Here is a 27810-nt window from a genome sequence, read left to right as displayed (position 1 = left end):
AGAGTTAAAAAAAAATGAAGTTATTCATAATGAATACAGTCACAAAGCCTCAAAATTAAAATCTGTCAGTAACCTTCCAAGCATCAGAATGAGCAAAGAATGCATCCTGCAGGACAACTAAAGAAGTCAACATCTACCCTATTTTTCCCCTAAATGATTCAACACTCAAAATCTATTCGTGAAATTCAGTTATGAAATGAACAGATTATTAGGTTATAATATTAAGACCATAAGACATAGGAGAAGAACTAGGCTATTTGGTCCATCCATTCTGCTCTGCCATTTGACCATGGCTTTTCCAATTTCCCCCTCAACCTCATTCCTCTGCCTTCTTCCTGTACCTTTCATGCTCTGACTTATCAAGAATCTTGTCAACCTCAGCCTTAAATACCTGGCCTCTACATCCACCTGTGGCAATGACAATAATAAATTTTCTGGAATTCAGGTCAGCTGGAAAAAAATTAGACAAGCATCATCCCATACCTATTGTGCTAGTTACAGCTGCAGTGATACTGTAAATGGTAGTTATTCAGGAATATTTCATAATAACAAAGTTTAGTGGTTCATCATCACTTGGAGAGAAAATCTGGCAGTCCATTTACAGACTGAGGCAGAGGTGGGTAATAAATGCAATTCAGGGTTCAAGTTGAAGAAGAGGAAAATGCAAGATATAGGCATAAAGATCAAATACTGTGAAGAGAGGAAACTGCAGTGAATATTTGGATTTAACAACAGGATAATTAGACTCAAGTCAAGAACATAAAAAATAAACTCTGGAGCTTAGCTGCAGTTGATGTTCCATTAGAGAGAAATGTTAAAATCCGTGATATTCAAAAGAGCATTATTTTAAATGTTTATTATTTCATGTAAAATTTTAATACAGCCATTGAAAAGTTGGGGAGACTACCATCAATCCCAGGGAAAAAAGAGAACAAAACAAAAGCTATTCAACTGAAAAAGAAAGACATAGCGAATTCATCTATGGAACAAAAACAAATCCATAACTTTTAGATCCATTGTTTTTAGTTTTAAATATAAAACATCTACAATGTTTGGGGAAAACAGGTTCAAATGATCTTAATCTAATACTTAAAAGATTTGATAATTGTGTTCTTGCTAGTCATTTCAAAAATATCCAAGCACAGAAGTTGCATCAGAACATGGGTTGAATTACAGGTGCAGCACATGCTTTGCTTAATTATTATATTGAGCTATTGCGGAAAGTTACACCTCAGTCATTTATCCTATAGAAATGACATTTTCATCTGCAATCATAGTTGATGGCTGACAAGATACAAAGCAAGAAATGTCATCCTTGATGTCATATAACTGACTTTAGATGTGAACCAATCAAATTAAACATAACTGCTAGTCTGAAGCTTCCACCTTCAATTTCTTGCCAATATCATAAATTTCAAGAAACCCAATTACCAGCAAAAATGTAATTCCTACTTTGATGCTGGTGCCACGAATCCCAGAAACAATCTCAACTGTGTTGGAAGCTGAAGGTTCAATTTAATCAACGCTATTCTACCTTATGCAGCTGGGATCTCCTTCACTGTGGCTTCAAATCTGTTCTGCATCTCCATCTCTTCATGACATTTGATCTTTGTGCCCAGGTCTTTGTTTTTACACTTCTTCAATAAATCAGGCCTTGCAATGCACCCAAGCACCTCAATTGCTGCTTGAGAAAGCACCTCTACAGTGGTCAATTACAAATCTAAGTTACATCTTGTCATATGTGCTGCATCACTTTTAATAATAAATCCTTTACAGTTGCAAAATCCACCTGAAGAAGACTGCTCCCACTCACCCGATACCAAAAAGTAAAATTAGATTGGGCTAAACTTTCTGCTGACAGAGGTAGATGTTGAAGTAAGCTGTGAGGAGGATATAAGGAAACTGGAAAGGAATACAGATAGTTTAAGTGAGAGGGAAACGATCTGGCAACTGGAATATAATGTGAAAAAACGTGAAAATGTTCATTATGGCAGGAAAGTTTAAAAAAATTATAAACAGTGGGAGATTGCAGAGCTCTGACAGGTGGGAAGATCTGAGTGTTACAGTGCATGATTTGCAGGTAACTAGAAAAGCTACCAATATTACTACCGCTAGCTTGGGAAACGGAATACAAAAGTAGACAGGTTCATTTACGCAGTTCAACGGTAAGATTCCATTGGAAGTATTGTAAACAAGATTGGTCTCCATATTTAAAAAAAAAGTCAATGCATTGAAAGCAATTCAGAGAAGATTTACTAAATTAATACCTGGACTAGTTTGGTTGTCCTATGAGGAAGCACTGGGGGGGGGGGGGGGGGGGGGTTAAGTTCAAAGGTGTGCGGACCAAGTTTTATTTTCCAGAGTGTAGTGGGTGCCTAGAATGTGCAGCCAGGGATGGCAGTGGAAGAACACATGTCAGAGCTAATTAAAGGGCTCTTGGAGTGACACATGAATATACAGAGAATGTAAAGCTATAAATCATGTACAGGCTAAAGGGATTAATTAGTTGTCATTATCTTAATCAGTTTGGCACAATATTGTAGGCCAAAAGGCCTGTTCATGTGCTAAGCTGTTCACTATGTAATTGAGACGACTAAACAGAACTCTTTGCTAAACTACCTTATATTTAGGAATTGCGGTTAAAAGTTCCATTCAACAGGATTAGTCCTCCCAGATTTTTTTGCCATTTTTAAAGCCAAAATTCATTTTTCTGTATTTCTGTGAATACTTGATTCTTTCAGGAGACCCTCCACTACCCTGGCTACCAAAGATGGATTCTACAAATAGCACAGTTTCTTCAAGATGTAGATGAGAATTTTGTTTCCATAGATCGTTAAAGATCCTTAGTTCAACTTTTTCAGTTCCTGCTCTAGGATTCAATCTACCTATATCCTAGAGGCTGGCTTTTTTATCAGTGGTTTAAGCTGTTCATTCCCAATTAATATCTCCCTCCCTCCAGCAGCTTTAAAACAATATTCAATTTATGCAGTTAAAATGACGTGAACAGAATTAATTTGAATGCTTACACTTAAAAAAATATGAAATTTAGCAAAAATGTTTTCTGGAGTACAAGATTCTTTCTGCACATGTCAACCACTGTGAGAAAGTGTGTTGTAGCACAAGCGATATGGAATTAATGCAGGCAAGTGGGATTAGTATAGTGGGATTAGACATGATGATCAGTACAGCTGTATTGGGCCAAAAAGACTGTTTTGTCGATGCTGTACAACTTGATCACCTGGCTTCATCTATCACCTGCTAGCTTTTCCTCCTTCCATCTTTTTATTCTGGCATCTTCCCCCTTCCTTTCCAGTCCATAAGAGTCTTGACCCAAAACACTGACTGTTTATTCATTTCCATAGAAACTGTTTGACTTTGACTTCCTCCAGCATTCTGGGCAATTTACCTCATCAGATTGTTTCCCCATAACCTAAGGCCTCCAATCCAGGTAGTATCCTCTATATTCTCAAGCTAAACTACATTCCTTCCTACATGGCAATAACAAAAATGCACTCAGAACTCCAAATACCGTCCAGTGACTGCTTTGTAGAGTTTTCTAATTCATTTTTCTGGCCACGGACAAGCCAACCATATTAATTACCTTTAAAGCTATAACACACTCCCCCCCTCCCCCAATCTTAATAGAGACATTTTAAAGGCATACAGTGGCATGCAAAAGTCTGGGCACCCCGGTCAAAATTTCTGTTACTGTAAATAGTTAAGTGATCTCCAAAAGTCATCAAGTTAAAGATGAAACATTCTTTTCAACATTTTAAGCAAGATTAGTGTATTATTTTTTTGTTTTGTACAATTTTAGAGTGGAAAAAAAAGAAATGAGCACCATGCAAAAGTTTGGGCACCCCAAGAGATTTGAGCTCTCAGACAACTTTTACCAAGATCTCAGACCTTAATTAGCTTGTTAGGGCTATGGCTTGTTCACAGTCATCGTTAGGAAAGGCCAGGTGATGCAAATTTCAAAGCTTTATAAATACCCTGACTCCTCAAACCTTGTTCCAACAATCAGCAGCCATGGGCTCCTCTAAGCACGTGCCTAGCACTCTGAAAATTAAAATAAATGATGCCCACAAAGCAGGAGAAGGCTAGAAGAAGATAGCAAAGCGTTTTCAGGTAGCCGTTTCCTCAGTTCGTAATGTAATTAAGAAATGGCAGTTAACAGGAACGGTGGAGGTCAAGTTGAGGTCTGGAAGACCAAGAAAACTTTCCGAGAGAACTGTTTGTAGGATTGCTAGAAAGGCAAATCAAAACCCCCGTTTGACTGCAAAAGACCTTCAGGAAGATTTAGCAGACTCTGGAGTGGTGGGGCACTGTTCTACTGGGCAGCGACACCTACACAAATATGACCTTCATGGAAGAGTCATCAGAAGAAAACCTTTCCTGCATCTTCACCACAAAATTCATTGTCAGAAGTTTGCAAAGAAACATCGAAACAAGCCTGATGCATTTTGGAAACAAGTCCTGAGGACTGATGAAGCTAAAATATAACTTTTTGGCTGCAATGAGCAAAAGTATGTTTGGAGAAAAAAGGGTGCAGAATTTCATGAAAAGAACACCTTTCTAACTGTTAAGCACGGGGGTGGATCAATCATGCTTTGGGCTTGTGTTGCAGCCAGTGGCATGAGGAACATTTCACTGGTAGAGGGAAGAATGAATTCAATTAAATACCAGCAAATTCTGGAAGCAAACATCACCCCGTCTGTAAAAAAGTTGAAAACAAAAAGAGGATGGCTTCTACAACAGGATAATGATCCTAAACACATCAAAATCCACAATGGACTACCTCAAGAGGCACAAGCTGAAGGATTTGCTATGGCCCTCACAGTCCCCTGACCTAAACATCATCGAAAATCTGTGAATAGACCTGAAAAGTGCACTGCATGCAAGACAGCCCAAGGATCTCACAGAACTAGAAGCCTTTTGCAAGGAAGAATGAGCGAAAATCCCCCAAACAAGGAATGAAAGACTCTTACTCGCTTAGCTATTCACAGTAACAGAAATTTTGACCAGGGGTGCCCAAACTTTTGCATGCCATTTTAGCTTTCACATTGCAGATTAGCAAGCATTCATAATTTGTTTGATCAGGTGATGTAGTTAATAGCCAGCTCCTTCACTGAATAATTTTTCAAGTTACACTCAAAGACCAGATTTATTACACATTTCCTACATTTCTTGAAAAACTTGCACTGAGCATTTAATAGACTTTACTTGGTACTGATGCGAATTAAAAAGGCATGGAACCTTTACAGATGCAGATTTTTTTCCCATTTTTGTTTAGAGAAATCATAAGCTTTATGAAAACTAATTTCTATGTTAAAAATCTGAAAATGCTCTAACACATTGCATGCAATTAGAATGAAAGTTTTAAATGGGTTTGTGCCACGATTAGATTACACGGACAATGAATAAAGTCGTGCACAGCACTAATGGAGATAAGTATATCCAGATTCATTCAAATTGGGTCTGAAGAATGCATCTGAATTTCTTATTTAAGGCTTACTGTGTGCCATCTCGGAAACTAAAATTGAAAGTATTTTTTTTAAACCAGTAGCTTAATTTGGTATTGTTCACATTAAGTTTAAAAACTGCTTTCAACACAATTTTCATACGAGATAAAGCAAGCAAAATCTATGATTTTGTTAAGCAACTACAATTTTCAAACAAAATGTTTTCCTTTACGTCCTCATGGTTTCTGACTCTTTTACACGAATCACAACAGTTCAGCAACACTGAGCACTTGGCACTAAAATGGACTTTTTTGTGCTGTTTATATCTGCTTCTTGTAGAAATTGTGTTCAACTTGTTTTTCTTGTGAATGCTGCTTATGTGATGCTATATGCCCGTGATACTGCTGCAAGTATGTTTTTCACTGCACCCACGCATACACCCATTTGTGCATATGACAATAAACTTTAACTTTGTCTTGCACTGCAACACAATGTATCACCAGTAAGATACAGTATATGAACAGTTACATTCAGGTAAAATTGTTAACCTTCAAAATATGTATATATAAGTATTAGAAAATCTTACCTGTCTCATTCGGGGTCTACCTGGAGAGAATTTCCTTTTGGTAATAGCTGGTTTTCCCATACCGATTTTTGGAACCAGAGGTACGAAGGTAGGTGCAGGAATTCCTGAACCAAATGTGCTCGGAGCTGAAGTGTGAGACACATTAGTCACTGGAGTCAGCCCAAGCGAAACAGTCACAGAAGAGGGAGAAATGGAGGATTTAGTGCTGCCGGCATAATTATTGTCAACTTCTCCAAATGCTTTCTCAGTTTTACTTTCATTTGGTGAACTCAGCTCTGATGTACACTCGCTGGGTGTTTCTTCAGCTTCAACACTGCTACTGTGAGACACTTGGGAACTTTTTTCTTCACTTTTCTGTGCCACACTATCCACCAGTACAACTTCTGGAAGCTCCTTGGTCAGTGTGACCTCTTGCACGGGTCCAGTATTTGATACAGGCCCATTATTTGACACTTCCGTGGCAGAAACTTCCATTGGTTCAGTCTTGTTCTCACAAACCTGATGTTCTATTACTGGGGTTGCTACTTCAACAGACTCCTTTGAATCGTATGTCTCCTCATTTGGTTGAGGTTGTAATAGTGTCTCAGGTTTCTTTTCATTCATCTCTGTATCTTGAACCACTGTTACTGCTGTTGAACTCTCATGCTGCTGAAGTACTTCTTCAGAAACCAGAGCTTCCTTGGGTAAATCAGACTCCGTACGTTCAGTTGGATGGGCTGCTGCCAAATCTACAAGCATTTTAAAATTAAAAGTATCTATGAAACATTATTACATGTGAAAATTAAAGTACAAAAAGTCATGGCTAACAAAATAGCAATGGGTAATTTTTATAAATTTACATTTCTGAAACTAAAATGGATGTCAACTCTCAAAGCAATGCTAATCATTCAATATTTTTTGTTAATAATGACATTGTTTTCAAAACAATTATGGTGCTTTGGCATCTTATCACGAAGGTGTGAGATGGGTGGGAAAAGAAGCAAGGTGTAATCAAAGTCAAGTTTAATTTTACTTTCCTTCATTAACCACCTAAGGCTACATCAGCAATGGGAAGAGCCCCAGTGCACAAACACATCACTGCTTGGCTTGTAGTAAGGGTGCCTTCCCCATCATATTTTCCCATGGAGACAGATTCCTATTTGTACTTAAGCATACAATATGACGGGGCATATTCAACTGCAATAATCATGCAGGCATTTTTCAATATATACAAATACTTTGAAGTAAATTTGGTGAAATTGTAAAGATATTTTGACAAACAACAAATCAAAACTCAGATTAAATCTTAAAGTCATGGTTGTTTATATGCGTCAGTTTTTCTTAATGGTTAAATTCCTCCTAAAAATTTATACTTCATCATACTGCATTATGAATATTGTGGAGCCATTATGGAGTAGATGTTATGGTACAATAGTTACAATGGAGGCTCCATGAACTAAAACATTCATACTTACAGAGAAAGAGGAAGAAATGTACTTCATATTGCTATGAAAATATATGAAAAGTGCTTAGAGCTAAACGTGAGCACTTAAGTACATATAAATGTAACTTCTACCTTATTTTGCAAGAGCAGGCCAGGAGGACAAATACCATAAAAAGTCTGCTTAAACAAAAACTTAATGTAATCAAACAAATTAACATGGATTTATGAAAGATAAATAATGTTCCACAAATTTGCTAAAGTTCTCCAGGAATATCATGAGCAGAGATGATAGAAGGGAATTTTTAGTTACAGCATATTTGGATTTCAAGAAGGCATTTGGCAAGGTGTCACTGAAAAGCCTGGAGCACGGGATAAAAATTCACTGATTCACGGGATAAAAATAACACTGATGGAAATATGTTGGCATTCATTGAAGAATGGTTAATATATGGAAAACATACAGTCAGAATAAATGGTCTTTTGCAGGTTGGCTGAACTAATAGAATGCCCTAAGATTTGGGTCTGAGCTCCCAATTATTTACTATCTATGAAACCACAAGCTATGGGAGCAGAATTAGGTCATTTAGCCCATCGAGTCTGCTCTGCCATTTCATCATGGCTGATCCAATTTTCCTCTTAGCCCCAATCCGCTGCCTTCTCCCCACATCCCTTCGTGCCCTGACCAATGAAGAATCTATCAACTTTTGCCTTAAATATACATACAGACTTGGCCTCCACAGCTGCTTGTGGCAATGAATCCCACAGGTTTATAGTTTCCTCTATAGTCATGACCTAGAAGAGTTAGCAAAGTACAATCTACCAAATTTGTTGATGATACTAAAAGAAATGAGACGGTATGTTGCAACAGGGATATTTGGGCTCTACAACAGGATTTGCATAGATCGAATGAGTAAAATCTTGGCAAATGTCATATAGCATGGAAAACTGAAGTCATGCACCTTTGCTTAAATAATCAAAAAGTACACTATTATCTAAATCGATAGTACAAAGGCATCTAGTGATCATTTGAATGCATGATCACAAAAGCTGGATGTTGCAGTAGGTGGTTAGTAAGGCAAATGGTACATTGTCATTTATTGTAAGACAATTGAAGCTTAAAAATAGTTAAGCTACATTTTTACAGGGTGTTAGTGATACCACACCTGGATACTTTCAAAGATTTGGTCCCTCTTGTTTAGGGAAGAACATACCAGCTCTGAAAGCTGTTCAGAAGAGATTCACTAGACTTATTTCTGGGATGAGAGGGCTGACTTATCATGGAGTTAAAGGAGCTGGATCTGCATTCTTTGGAGCTTAGAAGAAGATGCAAGTACTGAGAAGACTTCAAGAAGGCACGATAGAGTAGATGCTCTCTTGCACTAGTGAGATGCACTAGTGCAAGAGTCTCTATCAACGGGGCAGTTACAAGGGGCACTCAACTAAAACTAAAGAACTACTTCTGGCAGAGGCCAGATCACTTGAGGTATCCAAAGAGAGGTAGACAATGTTTTGATACATCAGGAATTTCAAGGTATTATTGAAATGCTGCAGGAGCCGAGGCTGGGCAAATCAGCTGTGATCAAATTGAATGCCAGTACAAGATTATGGGACCCAGTATCCTGTTCCTGCTTGTTTTCTTGTAATATCATATAAGCTGTGATCAATTCTTTGTGACAGACTTTCAGGCATATGTAACTCTTATGAAAACCACTGAATCTATCAATAGGATTGCATGATCTACTGCAGATCAATTCATATTTAGATTTATTCTCTTTTCATTGAAGTAAATTAAAAATTACCTTAAAGTTAAAATTAAATGAAGAAATGAAAGACATGTTGGAGCCAAAGTCTACATGATAATCAGAAAAATTACCTTTTCCTGGAATACTTTAATGTTTTCCAGTCATCGCTTATAAGCAAGAGTGTTTGGAAGATATGAGGAGTTAACCCTCACATCACGCTGCCAGTCAAAGTTCTCAAATCATAAGGCAGAAAGTCAAACTAATAAACTTCCTACCATTTTTCTTAACTGTAATACTCTGATCTTCAACAAGGTTAATACCGTTGTCTGGCTGTTGAATTGCCTCTTCTTTTGGTAACTGTTCCTCAACAGCTCCATTCATTCCAGGAACACCTATGCATTTCAAAATACAAATACAAATATTAGTATTACAAGCCCAAATGCTACCTTCAAAATCTCTTTTTTCAGCAGGAATGTAAACAGGTTTGCTGTTTAGAAATTTAATAAATAAAAACTAATGTTTAAAATAAAACAAGTTGATGTCTAATATCAGCAACTTTACCAAGTGTAGTGTGATGTATGTAGCACACGAACTCTAATTAATTTGTTGATTTAACACTGCATATTAACAATTTTTTGTTTTATCAACAGAAAAGAAAAACACCTAACACTGAATTTAAATCATTTAAAATGCAAAAAAGTTAGCTTAAGATACTTATCAGATCATTACGAGAAAAAACTTTTCCAAAAAAAATCCAAAAATTGAGAACTAATTGCTAAATGTAGACAAGCTAAATCTGTCATATGAAGACACAAGGGACTGCAGATGCTGGAAAATGGAGCACAGAGACCCTGCATAAGTACACTAAATTTCTCACACTGGCACATCATCTTTAGAAACACTTTGTATTGACCAAGATATGCTCGTGTTCACCAAACCAAAAAGGATCACTTCCTTGATATGAATGAAGTTGGTGTGGTCTTTCATTGATTCTATTATTATTATTATTATTATTATTATTATATTATGGATTTATGGAGTATGCCCACAAGGAACTGAATCTCAGGATTGTACTATGGTGACATATATGTACTTTGATAATAAACTTAATTTGAACTTCAAAAGAACAACAGAAATGCTAGACCATGAAATTTCATATCACTGCTTATAGTAGCCCACAAGGGCTCTTTAGTGCTATCACATGCAGCATGGCATACCAACACATGGCTAAACACATGGCTGAACACATGGCTGAATATAGGAATCCCTCGACATAGCAATTATATTTGATCTTGACAAAAATTCCATTCAGTCACTCATACTAATTCATGATAAATGGACTGCTGACAACAGTCAGCCAGAGATTATTCTTATTTAGGCTACATTAATTGGAAGTTCTACTACCTTAATTTAAAAAAAAGCATTTGGTCAGACACCTGATGAATTTGATGTGTATTACCAATGTGTGAAAAGTCTTCCCTGCTTACCCACTTAACAAATCTTTATTTCAGCCAAATTTTACTTCATTTAAATTTGTTCACTATAACAAAAGGTACATACAATATCTCATAGCTTGTCTCATAACTAACACAGACAAAAGAAACAGATGGTTCAGTGAAGACAAATCTTAGAGGCTAGAATCAGGTTATTCAAGGAGAGGAGAGCAGGGAATTACATGACTACTTAATCAAATGATTCTGTACTTTCCAAGACAAAGTAGTATACAGAAAGAGCAAGAATGCCATCATAGGCACATTAAGCTCTCAAAACTGAATTGTGATACATAACTAAATACAGCAATATGATAAATTTCTGAAGATAACATGCACAAACTGTGCCATTATTAAGTCAATTGATACTTGGTCACGATTAAGTTGAAAAAATCTTGTCAGAGTCCGAGCTATACAGCACTGAAAAAGACCCATCTGCCCAGCATGTCCATGCCAACATTTAATTTAATATGATTTTGTTCTAGCAGTAATATACAATATACGACACTAAAACCTATTATTTCAAATTTCCTTTATTCATTTTACTTGGCACATTAAGTGGTTGAAATTGCCAGTACCAAATAAGACTATACAAAGGACAAACCTTTTCTGAGACGAGGAGAATTGGGTTATATAATTAATAGCAGGATTTAGACTTTAGATTGGCCTTGCTGAAGGAAAGCACAGACCAGTGTGGAAGCTAAAACAGAAATATGCAACGTACCATCACAAATAAAAATATAAAAATTGGAAGTGTTCCACCTTGTTCTGTCATTCTGTGCTGCTTATAATTCCTTTCTTTATATAGCATAATAGAACAGTACACACAGAAACAATACTATCTGCACTAACTATGATGCCAATCTAAACTAATCCATCTACTTGCAACATTATCTATATTCCTCTATTCCTCAAACTGTTCACACGTCTCATCTAGCTATCTCTTAAGCATTGTTATTCTATCCGCTTCTTCCACCTTCCCTGGCAGCACATGGCAGGCACCTACTTTTTGTGCACAAAACCTGCCTCAAAGATCTTTCAACATTCCCCCTCTTTGCTAAGACTATGTCTCCTGCTATTTGACATTTCCATCCTAGGGAAAAGATTCAATCTACTGTATGGCTCAGATGCCAACCTCTCCTTATAACTATCACACTCTAATCAAGACAACATTCTGATGAATCTCTTCTGCACCCTCTCAAAGCCTCCATTTCCTACTGATCGTATAGCAACCAAAACCACACACAATAATCCAATTATGACCATAGTTATACATAACTACAACATGACTTGCTAACTTTTATATTCACAGCCCTAACCTATGAAGCTTTCCAAATGGAATTTTTACCACCTTATCTACTTGCATTGTCACTTTCAGGGAGCTATGGACTTGCATCCCAAGACCCCTTTGTAAATCAATGCTCCCAAAGGTACTGCCATTTACTGAATATTTCCCTCTTGCACATTACCTTCTGAAAATCATTACTTCACACTTTCTCATGTAACGCCCTGGTAAAGATTTCACTGCTAACAGTGTTTGGGTTATTGTTAGAGATAAGGGGTGCTTAGGAATGTGGGCCATTCAATCAGGAGAGAAGGCTGGGGGAGCGGGTTTTTCTTGTGTCTGGCAATGGTGGGAGTCTTTGACTTTGTTCGGCAGAAGGTGAAGAGAGAAGATGCTGGAGAGAACCAGCTGTAGGATTCAATCCAGAGAGGACCATGATTCGATGGAGCAAGGTGCGGGATTCTACTGAGGATTGGTGAATATGACTTTTGAAAGATCTGAGCTCCAACCTGTGTTGATTTGATTGTTTAATTCTACTGGGCCCTTTTTTTGTTTCTTTTTTTCTCTGCTAACTCTTTAGTTATGTTAATATTCATACATATACTTTTAATTGTACGCCCCGTGCGATCTGTTAATTCCTGCAATGAGCTGTAATAGGGCAGCAAGTCACACAGCATTCACACAACCAGGACTTGGGCAGACGAGACATCCCAATGTCATGGATTTAGCAGGACCGAAATGTGTACACCCTAGATGCATGAGGCCGGAGAAAGGTGGGGTTTTTTGGCACAGAACTGGAAGAGTGCCAGTGAGGGCTAACAAGCCGTTTCCTGAGATGCCTGGGAAGAAGGGGGGTTTCACTCAGATTAAACTCCATCTGCCAATTTGCTGCCAAAATTTCTAACTGATCTATAGCTTGCTGTGTTTTTGATAACATTCCTCATAATCCACATCTCCACCAATTTTCATGACATCATCACTAATCAGACCACCATTTATGCATGCAAATTGTTAATGTATATGACAAACACTTCACCACCTTGCTATCTTCTACAACCAAGCTAATTTTGAATCCAATTTTCAAATTCACCTTGGGTTTCATCTAACTTAATTTTCTGGACCAGCCTACCATAACGGATCTCATCATACACTTTACTGAAGCCTATGCAGACAATATCCATGCTCTATCTACTGTACTTCAATCATTTTCATTATTTTTTTCTAAAAAAAAAGCAAATCAGATGTGAGACAGGGCCTTCCCTACAGACAGACACATCAACTATCCCTATTAAATTCATCACAAACAAGAGAAAATCTGCAGATGCTGGAAATCCAAGCAACACACAAAATGCTGCAGGCAGCATCTAGGAAAAGAGTATAGTTGACGTTTCAGGCTGAAAACCTTCGGCAGGACTGGAGGAAAAAAAAAAGCTAAGGAGCAGATTTAAAAGGTGTGGGAGAAGAGAGAAAAACATAAGGTGATAGGTGAAATCTGGAGAGGGAAGGATGTAAAGAGCTGGGAAGTTGATTGGTGAAAGAGACAGAAGGCTATGGAAGAAAGAAAAGGGGGGAGGAGCCCTAGAGGGAGGCAATGGGTGAGCAAGAAGATAAGGTGAGAGAGGGAAAAGAGGATGGAAAATGGTGGGAGGGGGCACTACCTGAAGTTGATGTTCATGCCATCAGGTTGGAGGCTACACAAGTGGAACATAAGGTGTTATTCCTCCAACCTAAGTGTGGCCTCAACACGACAGTGGAGGCGGCCATGGATGGACATATAGGAAAGGAATAGGAAGTGGAATTAAAATGGGTGGCTGCTGGGAGATGCCGCTTTTTCTGGTGTATGGAGCATAAGTGCTCAGCAAAGCGGTCTCCCAATAAACTTCGGGTCTCACTGATATACAGGCCACACCAGAAGCACTGAACACAGTATATGAAGCACAACATCATTTGTTGAGATAATTGGAGTCTTCAAGACTTGACACTAAATAGAAAGTTCAGATATCTACGTCAGCATTTGCCACTTCTGATTCAAGTCGATGACCTTAGCACCAACTCAGTTTTCCTCTCCACAGTCACGGAATACTTCAGGAAAATGCTGTGTTCTGCTACCAAAAGTTCTGTTTGTTTTTATTCATCTCTATTCTTGCTATTTTCTTTCTAATATTAACATTACTGACAACAAATCAACACCCTTAGAAAGCAGGTTTCACCTGACTTCAACTTCAACTCATTTTCTCTCAGTGCAGTTGCTGCCTGACCTGCTGAGAATATCCAACATTTTCTGTTTTTATTTCAGGTTTCCAGCATTTGGAGCTTTTCAGTTTTTCTCTTCTCCATTCTTTTTTGCACTTGATCTTAGAATGGCCAAGTAAATATTATATTCCAATATCCTTCTTACCTAGTTTAAGATCTTTCTTGCCCAGGAACCAGACACATACTATGGTGGGATTCTTAAAACTATTACAGAGCTTCTGAGTGGTTAAACCCTCTACAACTAATGCAAACCCTTCATTCTTCCTCATCCATCTCCTAGACACTTTCGGCATTCAAGCTACTGTTCTTATCCTCACAGAGGACAGTTATATCTCCATCTTCTCCTACTCATTGTTCATATATCATAGTGTTTCCCATCACAAGCCAGCCTCCTTTACTTTGGTTTAGGCATAATACACTAAGGCATGCTCCCAAACACTTACTGCACTACACTGATGACGACTTCAGTGCTGCTTCATGCACCCATACTGAGCTCATCAATTTCATCAACTTTACCTCCAGCCCTTAATTCACTCGGTCCATTTCTGACACCTCTCCCCTTTCCTGATCTCTCTGTCTCCAACTGGAGACAAAGTGCCTGCCAACATCTTTTATAAACCCACATCTGTCTTGACTATATCTCTTCCCATCTTCTGTAAAAATGTTATTCCATTTTCTCAGTTCCTTCATCTCCACCACATCTGTTCTCAGGATGAGGCTTTTCTTTCCAGGACATCAGAGATGTCCTCACTCTTCAAAGGACGGAGTTTCCTTTCCTCCATTTATGCTGCCCTCATCTGTATCTCCTCCATTTTGCGCACATCTGCGCTCACTGCTTCTTCCCACAGTCTTAACAGGGATAGAGTTCCTCTTGTCCTCACCTACCAACCCATCCAACATATAATTCTACACAACTTCTGCTGTCTTCAATGGGATCTCACCACCAAACACATCTTTACTACATCACCCCTTCCCAATTCTCCATTTTCCGCAGGGATCTTGTGATTCTGTTGTCCATTCAACCCTCCCTGCTAATCTCCCTCTTGGCACACATCCCTGCAAGCAATAGAAATGCTACACCTGCCCATTCACCTCTGCCATCATTTCCATTTAGGGCTCCAAACAGTCCTTCCAGGTGAAGCAACACTTCATCTGGGAATCCACTGGGGTCATCTATTGTATCTGGAACTCCTGACGTGACCTCCTCTACATTGGTGAGACACAACGTAAACTGGGTAACTGCTTTGTCGAGCACTTGCGCTCCATCCAAAGGTGGAATTTTCTGGTGATTAACCATTTTAATTCCTCTCCCCATTCCCATTCTAACATGACAGTCTATGGCCTCTTCTGCCACGATGTCCACAGTCAGGGTGGAGGAGCAAGACCTCATTTTCCATCTAGGTAGCCTCCAACCTGATGGCATGAACACTGATTTCTCCTTCCAATATTTTTGCTCTTTTTTTTCTTTTCCCTGCCCCTTCCCTTTTCTTCTATTCCCCTCTCTGGCCTCTTAACTCTTCTCCTCACCTGCATATAACCTCACCCAGTGCCCCTCTTTTTTCCCTTTCCCCTATGGTTCACTCTCCTTTCCTATCAGAATCCTTCTTTCGCAGTCCTTTTCCTTTCTCAATCACCAGGTTTCACGTATCACCTTCTAGCTATCCTCCTTCTCCTACCCCCACTTTTTTTATTCTGGCATCTTCCCCCTTCTTTTCCAGTCCCAAAGAAAACCATAAGACATAGGAGCAAAATTAGATCAGATTATGAGGACACTCAGTACTCATTTATTGTCATTTAGAAATGCATGCATTAAAAAATGAGGCCAATTGAGTCTGCTCCACCATTTAATTATGGCTAGTCGTTTTTTTTTAACCTCCTTCAGGCCCACTCCTTGGCCTTCTCCCCTTAACATTTGATGCCGTGGCCAATCGAGATCCTATCAATCTCCACCTTAAGTATACTTGACAATCTGGCCTCCACAGCTGTTCGTGGTACAAATTCCACAAATTCACCATGCTCTGGCTAAAGAAATTACTCTGCAACTCTGTTTTAAATGGATGCCCCTCAGATTTATATAACAGTGGCATCAAGTGACTGTGGTCCCATACAATCACTAAAAAACTGTATTGAACAAATCACTGATTGGATGAGCCAAAATTTCCTGAAAATTAAACAAAGAGAAAACTGAAATAATTGTTTTTGATGCCAAAAAAAAATTAAAAGTCAGCACTCATTTAGAATCCGTCATTACAGACCACAAACCAAGCCAGAAACATTGAAACATTAAGACAATGACAAATTTAGCCTACTACTATCTTAAAAATATAGCAAGAGTTAAGGGACTTCTGTCTCCGCAAGATCTAGAAAAACTTGTCCATGAATTTATTTTTAGTAGATTGACTACTGTAGTGGTGTTTTCACATATCTCTGTAAAACAAAATCCCTCAGACAGCTGCAGCTTATTCAGAACACTGCTGCTAGAGTCCTCACTAAGACCAAGAAAGTAAAACATATCTTTCCAGTAACACACACAAAATGCTGGTGGAACGCAGCAGGCCAGACAGCATCTATAGGAAGAATCACCGTTGACGTTTTGGGCCAAGACCCTTCATCAGGACATCAGAAAAAAAACACAAGATCCATTAATCTACTTAGGGAAGCTGATGGTCCATCAGTATTGTCACTCAAATTCACGAAGGCTGGAGCTTTGCTCGGTTCAAAGCAATCCATGTCTAGAAAGTATGTGCTTTTAGTGTTCCCTTTAAAATGACTCACTAATCTTACCAACTGCAGTCATCCACTAGCTGTCAGACATGCGTATGACAAAACTAATTCCAACTAGCATTTACAGAGATTCACGTGAAAATGGATGTTTGATAATCTTCCTGCATCTGCTATTTTTACACTTCTCCCTTATTATGGAGTAAGGATTGGGTAGGGAGGAGAAATTCAAGGACAAAAGAATGAAATAAGACTGTGATCCTAATAAAGTTTAGAATGTACAAGCCAAATTTTATAATCAAATTTAATCTAACAATACATTTGTATTACACATCCTTCTACAAATGTGCAGCAGAAAGCATCCTAACATTCTGCATCACTGCTTGGTGCAGAAACTGCACAGTGGTGGACAAGTGGGCTCTACGACAGGTAGTCAAAACTGCCCAATGAGTGACCACCACCAGCCTACCATCCATCAAAGACATACACAGAAAGTGCCAGAAAAGGGCTAGTAACATTAAGGATCCCGTCCACCCTATTCATGATTGTCCCACTACCATCCGGGAGATGACTATGTAGCATCCATGCCAGCACCACCAGACTCAAAATCAGTTACTTCCATCAAGCAATAAGGTTGATCAACACCTCCACCCACTTATTTATCCCACTACACCCCTCCCAACCACTACTTCATCATTTCCCAGCAGAATCACCTTATATACAGACACTCCTGTGCCTAGCATCACTTTATGAGCATACAAACAATGCATATAAGCTACCTTGTATATTTATATTTTTGCATTTCTTTTATTATTGTGTTCCTTATCTTATTGTTTTTTTTATTGTGCTACATCTGATCTGGAGTAACAATTATCTTGTTCTCCTTTATACTTGTGTACTGGAAATGACATTGCACAATCTTGAATGTTCTTTGCAAGCACTCCAGCTTCCTGAAAAACATTGCTAACACCATAAACATGCATGCGACACTTCAACCAACATCAGAAATAATTTACCTCATGTCTCAACTGTAAGACATTCAACTTTCATTTTAAATGTACTTATTAAATGTTTTTAATGTCCTTACCTGCTTCAGTTTCTAGGATACAGTCAACAATCCCATTAGCGGAGGACTGAACATTTTCTTCTGTACCTTCTGTTTCTTTACACATTGTACAGATGTAGCACTCTTTTACTTCATTATTTTCCAAAGATTTGTCACATTCTATGTGAATCCACCTGAAGACCAGACAGAAATCACAGTTAACTTTTTTGAATGACCACACAGTGTGAAGGACACAGCAACAACCAACTTTCCCTCATTTTTTGTTATATACAGTTGTGCAGATCAATCATTGCAGAATTTTTTTTACATGGCCTGAAAACTGTGTGGCACTTTAATTTTTTTTGTAAATATACACATCAATCAAACACAAACCACAGCTCACATCACAAGTAAATGATGTCGGGCAGTCAAAGCAAATGACAGGCACAGTGGCAAAAATAAAATGTTTTGACTAGATGGCATCGGCATTCAGAGGGTGATAGTTTATTAACAAGGAGCTACCATTTCCATTCTGTGTTTATTGTTATAATTTGTAACTGTTGTTACTGGAAGCACAGACATTTATGTAAATAGGTTAAAGTTCTAAAATGCTTCAACGTAAAGGTTGTGGTAAGTTTATTATTTAGAAAATTTATGCATTATATTCATGAAAACATAATTTTGAAATACCTTGTAGTTAATTATATTAACATCATATAAAAGAAAATTTCAGGTGCGCAGCAACAAAGCGCCGTGCACGGGAACATTTCAGTTACTGCAGGATTGCGCACCCATGCAACTTAGCGGGAATAGTGGTTACAACAGTGAATCTATGCCCTTGCTGTGGCAGGTGAATGATAATAGCTGAAGATTCAGCCCCTGAACCGCTCTTCTGGATAAACTCTCAGATGGTGCATGAGAACAGCATTACAATTACTCTAAAAACTCACAAAATACTGGAGGAACTCAGCAGGCCAGGTAGCATCTATGGAAACAAGAACAGTTGATGTTTTAGGGTCGAGACCCTTCAGCCGGACCCTAAAATCCGTTAGCTTACAAGCAGGAAACAGCAAGGATTTCTGTTTCCCTTCTCATCAATTTTATTGGGTGTGTCCATGTGGCCACACCATACACATCAGGAAAGCTTCATTCTCACACTTCCCTGTCAACCATTCTGCCATCTTTCAATGTTGAGCCACATATGTTTTGTTTACGTCTTTCATTATACGGCATCGCAGAACGCTCTCTGCATAGGTTCAAACCATTCCAAGGAAAGGAGTGGGGCAGGGAATAACTAGGGAAGAAACTTCAATAAAATGAAAGGTATAGGCAAGGAAAGGATTATTCAAGATATTCCAAAGAAAAACAAGCTGGCACATTTACATCAGTGTAGTTAGCTGTGAATTTCTAATCAATTCCAATCCTAAACGACGAGTCATAAATTCATTGCTCAACAGTCTGTTACAAATGAAGAACATTAACAGACTTTTAATGCATACTTTGTTAAAATGCTGATAACTGGTGTGCTTTAATCACATCATTAACAAGAAACTTCAACTAGAATCAAGAAAAACAAAAGCATTATTTTGGTTTACTTTAGACATCAACAGTACTGGCAGAACTCTGGCTATATATCATATATATAGAACTCTGATATATCATATATATCAGAACTTTGGCTATTATATCACTTAATGAATTATAACCTGAAAATAGCACTTAATATATTATCTTTTTGGAGAGTGAAAAGAAGGAATATAACTCCTTCCCAATTTACATTTTCCAAGCTAACGACTATCATACAACCACAATCAGTTTCCAAGGCCACGTTATCAAATGAATGTTCATGATAAATGATCAAATTAAGTATGATGCAGATCCAAAAAATAGTAGATGTGGCCGAATAATTTGAGTTTTCCTTCCTTATGATGAAATAATCCCTTCAGGAAAGGCAAGAACATCCCTCAAATACTCTTCACTTGCTGATCACCAAATGCATCCAGTGCTGTTGAAAACTGTTCAATAACGAGGTGAAATACCTGTTGTCAAATGACAGAATTAGACCCCTTTCCAAATGGAATAAAACCTTAATTGCCTGGTATTTCAGTGAGTTATGCCGAGACAATGCTCAGTTCTAATGACGAGAACGTTCTCCTAACATCATGGCATCATAGCTCTGAGGACCCCCAGGAGCATAATATGCTCATGAAGAATTAATGGCTAATCACCAATCAAGATATCCCCATCCTATTAGTTCAATGTTAATCGTTCTAGTATATCTTCATTACTGGAATTTCCAAAGAGCAGAGACATTAATCATGGTTCAACAAACCAATAAAAGCATGACATCTGCCTTTATGGATCCAGACAGCAGGTATTTCTATATAGTGGGCAAGGCAACTCATTTACAATGCAGAAATGGTTACTTGCAAAGAAAACACATGCTCTACAGGAAAGAGAAAATCAAGTGAATGGAGAAAGAGAAAACAAAAATACCCAAGTGAGCACAGACCCTGCAAGTCAGAAATGGAGGACTGCCAGATACTTTTCTGATACAACACAAAAAAAGGTCGTGTTTGAACTAGAGTGTAGCGTAATGTGCACATTATCAGGTGGTAAGTTATCTGTGGGTTAATCAGAACATTTCTGTAATTGGTTTAACAGAGTGAAGTTTCCTTTTTTTTTGGCGTGTGTGTCCGTGCGTGCGCAATATTGGCGGGACGATGACTTTTTCATGCCTTTACAAGGCGTGGAGCAAGAGAGAGACTGTGTGGTGTGCCACTCCTCACAGACATTTTGCAGTATTTTTCCCCCTTATTTTACGAGTTCGAGTTGCGATCTCAACACTCAACCCGGCACTGATGGAAAGCGTACTCGGGAGCGGATCTGACATGGGTTCGAAACCAGGAACCTCCGTTCCAGAGTCCGGTGCTGATGTCATTGCGCCACCAGCCGGCCCAACAGAGTGAAGTTTTCATGGTTGATGTTTCTGGATAGCAAAAGAATAAACTCCATTTAACTATGCAATTTAGGCCTGAAACAATATGACATTGGTGCATTAAAGCATAAGGCAGATATTTGGGGGGGAGAAAAATATTTTAGAGAACAATATTTAATTTCTGCCTTCCCAGGTTTAAAAAAAATGTACTTCATCCTTCCTCTTAATACAGGTAATGGACCAGAATCTAATTAACAAATTTAGAAAACCTGAGCTGTCACAAAATTGTCAAATATAACTTTGTGCCAAGATTAAGGTACTTTCTGAGCACCCCCACCTGTTGTGTGCTGGGGGAGCAGGCTGAGGATAGCAGACACCAAGAGGATCAACAAACTCATTCGTAAGGCCAGTGATGTTGTGGGGATGGAACCGGACTCTCTGACGGTGGTGTCTGAAAAGAGGATGCTGTCCAAGTTGCATGCCATCTTGGACAATGTCTCCCATCCACTACATAATGTACTGATTGGGCACAGGAGTACATTCAGCCAGAGACTCATTCCACTGAGATGAAACACTGAGCGTCATAGGAAGTCATTCCTGCCTGTGGCCATCAAACTTTACAACTCCTCCCTTGGAGGGTCAGACACCCTGAGCCAATAGGCTGGTCCTGGACTTATTTCCTGGCATAATTTACATATTGGGTTTTAATACTATTTATTTATGGCGCAACTGTAACAAAAACCAATTTCCCTCGGGATCAATAAAGTATGACTATGACTAAGACATACTGTAGCATCTCACCCTGCAATAAAGGGCTGTGCTATTCTAGAATAAATATGAAATACAAAACACGTCCATTTAGAATTACTAGCTTGCCAGTAAATTTTCAATACTGATTGATTAAGTATTCCAGGTACTTAAGAAGGGAATAGAAATAATCAAAGCTTTACTTGTGCTGTGGGCCAATTTTTGAAGCTGTAAATAATCTTACCTTTTGCATATCTGACAATGCAATGCATCCTTTTGGGGGTCTTGATGGCAGATTTTGCCACAGAGTGGACAGTAGAAGCTGTGGTCTTGTTGCTGATAACAACTAGCACAAAGTGAACAGTTGTGGTGCCAATGAGAGCTGGTCCGTGTGCCACAGTCAACACATACCCTGCAATTCTAATGTAAAATGGTGGACATTAAACATTTTACACCAGGGAAATGCAACAGAAAATACAGATAACCTCAAAGTGGCCCAATCTCACAGGGTGGTTTATAAATAATGAAACAAAATAGAAAAACTAGAAATCTGAAACAAAAACGGCAAATTATAAGTAAACAAAGCAGTCAGCGTCTGCAAAGAGTAGAGACATTATTTTTCTTTACAGATGCTGCCTAATCCATTGTATTTCTTATAGTGATTTCTGCCACTGTGTATGTTGAGATATGCAACCTCAGAAGGCCGACTTATATTTTCAAGCATTTTTTTGGTAAGAAACATTTATGATGAATTCTCACGTGCACAGAAATCAGGCTATAGCAGCATGTTCACTTATACCATCGTCATCCACATAACTCCCTATGGTAAATCTGCTGTCTTGTGAACAGAAAAGATTCAGATATTCATTCCCACGTTACATTTGAGGTGGTACTGTTAGATAAAAAATCTGAGGAATGTCAAGATAGGCAAATCAAGTCTTCATAGTGGGCAATTACCAAAGCCATTGTGAGAAATAGTTGGGAACGAGGTTTGTCTAGGAGCTAGTTTGCAACTTTAGAACCTAAACTGGATTGAAGTCCAGAGGTTGCATAAAATCTGGACAATAATGGAAGTAAAGAGAACATGCAATGAAGAAACACATTTTGGTCTTTCCATCTCATCCTGAAGATCCCTTCTGAGATCTAGTCTTAGATCATTGCAACCTACTGGGAAGTCAGTATTGGTCCAATGAATGTGATGGGTACCACTTGCTGTGCTAGGTGCAGTTCATTACTAAATCAGGTGCAAAGCTTGAAGATTTGATGACTAATGAACAATTTCATGCAATTTTATTTTTTCTGTAGGATGGCAATGTGAATATTTGTACTCATATAATCAGTGCTAAAAATTGATGTCTTTCTTTAAAACCCAATCCAGGCATCAAATGCTCAGTGTCAAGGTACAGGCTATGGTTCTGACTCTCCAATTTCACAAATGTACCACTTCCCTGTTCTTCCTTCATATGTCCACTGCATCGAAGTATATTTTCATATCAGTCATACGTTGACAGTTATGGGTCAGACTGACACTTAGCATGAATTTACCAAATCATAACCAATTATGTGATGCAGACTTAAACCCAAGTCATACTGCTAACTCAATAAAGCTTTACTTGTACAGCATGCTTCAGACCTATGGCTGTCAGGAGGCACATTTCAGAGGGCTATATGGGGAACTGCAGGCACAAACTCACATTGCTTCTGGGGACAAGGCTCGCTGGTGTGATGCTGCAGTGATTGACAGGTGCTCCTGTGTTTGCAGCATATGCCAAAAACTATTACTGAAGCATTGTACCTGAAAATTGGAGGAAAAAATAACACTGACAGAGACACGAGCAGGAGACATGAAAGGAAGGCCAGTTCAGACTAAAGGTATACCTACAGCATACAATATTAGCACGTCTTAAGATTTCAACACCCAAGATCTAATGCAGGAAACAATTTAAAATATTCTACAAACCAAGCAAAATTCTCTCTTTTGTTGCTTCTCTGTTCTGATTACATACACCTTACAGCAAGAGAAAGAATCCAGTGTTTTGAAAGCTGTAATTTCCCGTGGTGCTTAATTTTTAAGAGGCTAATAAAGTGTCATTGTAAGGTTTGTTAAATTAGTCTAATTGCAATAGTGGAGAAATGACTTCAAACCAATAATTCCTAATACGGTCAGCATTCTTGGCTAAATGACCATTAAATATAATTAAATGGGCGCCACCTGTTTTTGCCTTAAAGAATACAGAAATATCAGTGGAGGGATTAATTACCTTTGCCATTAATATAAACTACAAGTCACACCTTCGGAAAAACTAAAAGCCAAAAAGCAATTGCAGGCAGCAAGATAAACAAATAGGATCAAAAGGAATCCAAACTTAAAACTGTATTTTCAAATCACAAGGAAGAGGCCAAGTTTAAACAGTTTTGATGTCAAATGAATAAATTGAGACCACCACATATATTTCTGCAAAATTTCTCAGTCTTTCCTGCTTTACTTGAATAAATTGCTTCCTATGAAAAAGTCTGATGGCACATTTTTGATCATTCACATCTTCTTCATTGTTAATCTTCATAAGTAACACATTTTCATGCATGAACTTCAATAATAACATGGCTAAGCTCAAACTCCAGACAATTGTCTGGTATTGAATTTGAATTATTACACCTTTAATACATAGAATATTGAACAGTACTGTACAGGAACTAGCCCTTCAGCCCACCATGTTTAGGCTAACTATGACTTCACTTTATGTAATCCAACCTGCCTGAACATGATCTATACCCTTCTTGCCCCTACCTGTTCAAGTGCATGTCTAAATGCTACCTAAATGTTCCTACCATATCTGCATCCACCATCTCCCATGGCAGTGCAACAAAGGCACCTATATCTCCATGTAAAAAATTGCTTCATAAATCTGTTGTGAAGACTCCTCATTCTCCCTGATTAGTAATGCAGCTCCCCACCTGTCAACTCTCTTGCTACCATGCAGTAAACATCTAAACCTTGGAATGTTGAGCTGCTAGTCCTCACCTTCTCTCTACCAAACCTCTGCAACGGCCAAAGCATTGTAGTTCCATGCACTAACCTAGGCTGAGCTCATGTGCCTTACCTAAATAAATCTCAGTCAACAGAAGAGAAGTGAGGTGGGAGGGAGGAAAAAGGCAAAGGAAATCTCAAAAACTGAATACAAGCAGGAAATGCCCTTTATTGCCCCAAACATCATCATTCATCATTAAGCATTATTTGACAGCGTTCGCACTTTTATAGAGTAAGTATTTAATTTTCCATTGATTTGAGAATACTGAACCTCAGAAGAGGTGAAAATAATAAACAAAGCCACATAGGAATAATGAAGTCATACAAAGAAGGTTATTCATGGGTTGGAAAAAAAATGCTAACAAGTTACCATCAAATTGCAGCAGCAAAGAAGCTCCAGCTGATTTTTATAAACTGAGCCTAGTTTGAATGCAGATGGCCAAATTTGCTATCAAAATAAACAGCATGTCATTGGCAACACCCAGGCTGTAAAATTCAAACGCAGGTGACTGCTGTTGAAGGCCAGCTGAAGGCCATCAACACCTGAATATCTTTAGATAGAGGAAAATTAAGACAAGAGAATATAGACATTAAAAAAGTTGGAGGAATCTGAGGTGATGGTGGTTGGAGTGAGAAAAGCAGTCCTGCATCTCCAAGTTCACATGGAAATGAACATTTTTGTTTAAGAAACAACCTTTCTTGAGGCTTTTACAGTCCTGTATATAACCTGACATTTGCAGCTGATGTAAAAAGAGTTATACAGCACAAAGATAGGTTCTTGAGTTCACAATATCCACACTATCAAGTTAGCATCAATATACACCCTTTATCCAGTACTTGGTCTAGAACCTTGCATGCCCTGTCTGAATATGTAGTAAATGTCATGAAAATCTTTGACCTCTCTGCCAGTGCAGTCTACATTTGAACCACCCTCTGGATTAGCAAAACAGACTTATCTCAGATCATCTCTAACATCCTATTCCTTACCTTAAATCTTCCTCTTATATCATCACAGGATTAAATTCCACCTGTCATTATTATCTCTTCATTTACCATCAATATCTTCCTGTAGCTTAAGACCACCTTTCATCATTATCAGTAACATTACCAATTTTTATGACATCTGGAAACTCATCTGCAAGAGACTGTTCCTCCTGGTTCAGGCTTCAGATTCACTTCAAGAACTCAATTTATACACTTTTAACAAGGACGACGCTACCTTCAGTTGGTTCAGCTCATGGTCAGCAGCAGTGTACTTAAAATCAGAATTACAGAGCACTGAAGCAGGTCCCTCAAGCCAAACTAGCCCATGCCAACTGTGTTCCAATCACAAACAAGAGAAAGTCTGCAGATGCTGGAAATCCAAGCAACACACACAAAATGCTGGAGGAACTCAGCTGGCCAGACAGCATCTATGGAAAAAAGTAGTCACCATTTCGGGCCGAGAATGTCAGGTTACATTCAGGATCCTTCCTGTTGAAAGGTCTCAACCCAAAATGTCAACTGTACTTTTTCCATACATGCTGCCTGGCCTGTGGAGTTCGTCCAGCATTTTGTGTGTGATGCCAACTGTGTTGCCCAGCGAGCTAGTTCCATCTGCCCACTCTTGGCCCATAAACCTCCATGACCTCTATCCTTGTACTTACCTAGGTGGCTTTCAAACATTGCTGATGGTTAAGACCAATGTTAATGGTTGAATATTGCTAATATTTAAGATACTAGTTTCCCATTCTATAATAAATGGTTTCCTGCAGATACAAGGTGGAGGGGAGAGGATAGGGTTACTAAAATTCATCCCATGAGTGGGATAAGATCAATATACAATGGGGCACAGTCAAACACCATCATTTTGACTGTAAAAGAGATAGATGACTGTAGGAAGAGATTCCCTTATGTAAGAATGTAGAAATTACTATGATATTCTGAAGTATGCAAAAATCAAATTTCATGTTAGCTGTAATGTTAAAAAACCAACTGGAAGAGAAATGTTAACAGGTTGAAATTATCACTCACTTTACACCTCCAGCCATTTGTTGGTATCGACTCCATTGCCGGTTGGAGACAAAATGTATGATAGCCTTTGTCACATATGTCACAAACCAACATTTTGCTGTCATCACCTGGACATCTGAAAGGATATAAAATGATAAAATTAAATAATTTATTTTGTAAAATCAGAGGTTTCTTTCATTAAGATTTGCAGCAAGCTGTGTGTGGTCTTTAAAACCATACAAGCGATGATGCAGGCCAAACCAAATGTTCTGAATATTCACTGCGCACTCTAATACTGTTTGCAGTTTCAAGATCTGCAAATTTCTTTAAGTTTCATATGAGTTTCTTAAAAAGATTGTACTCATAATTACAACTAGAACTGGAACTGGATCTACATTTGCCATCCATTTGTGAGATTGTTGGGGGGCGGGGGAGATAAGGAGAGACCAGCTGGATTTGTCCTTGCCTAGACCCAGCATGATCTAGATTGGCCAATGGCTTCTTTCTAACACCCAATACTATCTCACAAGCTGCTTGGCCTTTGTGTTGCTAGTATCAGCAAATATGAGAAGTATTTTGCAACCAAAGAACTGATGTGTATTTAATTTTCAATATAAAAAATTTGCAGAACTATAACAAAGATTTAGAGATTGTGAGGGGCTGGGGAGGATGAGGAGAGACCAGCTGAATTTGTTCTTCCCTAAAGGCAGCATGATCTAAGTCGGTCAATGGCCTCCTTCCATGCTGTTCTCTTTGCTACCCTGTAATAAGCTACACAAGTATCAATACTGCATGCGAAATTTTTAAATACCTGAAATTAACAAGACATTACAAGACATTAACCCTAATACCTTGGACTCATGCCTTTATTTAAAAGCTATCACAAATATACAATTCTACAATTGAATAAATCAAAGTCAGAGCAATATTAATGATTTTCATTTGAACGCCAAGACAAGTACTCTTCAGTGAAAACAACCATGCATATATAAACAAATCACTGCACCTAAGCTTTAATGAAGGGGTAATAGAGAAATGGCAGACCTCAAATTTGGATTGTTCGTCACAGCAGAATCCATCAAAATAATAGATAATCAA

General features: G+C 38.4%; 1 protein-coding gene across 11 annotated transcripts in view; it reads right to left on the bottom strand.

The window, feature by feature from the left end:
• kmt2ca (lysine (K)-specific methyltransferase 2Ca) overlaps positions 1–27810 on the bottom strand; it is a 487395-nt gene that overhangs the window by 210774 nt on the left and 248811 nt on the right. For 9 of the 11 annotated variants that reach the window (XM_072254064.1, XM_072254065.1, XM_072254063.1 and 6 more), the window contains 5 exons: positions 26734–26848; positions 21937–22112; positions 18050–18201; positions 9489–9605; positions 6049–6776 (listed from right to left, as the gene is read on the bottom strand). In XM_072254064.1, the coding sequence (XP_072110165.1) occupies positions 6049–6776; positions 9489–9605; positions 18050–18201; positions 21937–22112; positions 26734–26848 (1288 nt within the window). Of the gene's footprint in view, positions 1–6048; positions 6777–9344; positions 9418–9488; positions 9606–18049; positions 18202–21936; positions 22113–26733; positions 26849–27810 lie in introns of those variants that run through there. The other 2 variants (XM_072254069.1, XM_072254073.1) reach the window with 2 other exon arrangements.

The sequence above is a fragment of the Mobula birostris genome, chromosome 3 (assembly GCF_030028105.1).
Source record: "Mobula birostris isolate sMobBir1 chromosome 3, sMobBir1.hap1, whole genome shotgun sequence".
Lineage (NCBI taxonomy): Eukaryota > Metazoa > Chordata > Chondrichthyes > Myliobatiformes > Myliobatidae > Mobula > Mobula birostris.
This window is presented reverse-complemented; position numbering and strand designations above follow the sequence as displayed.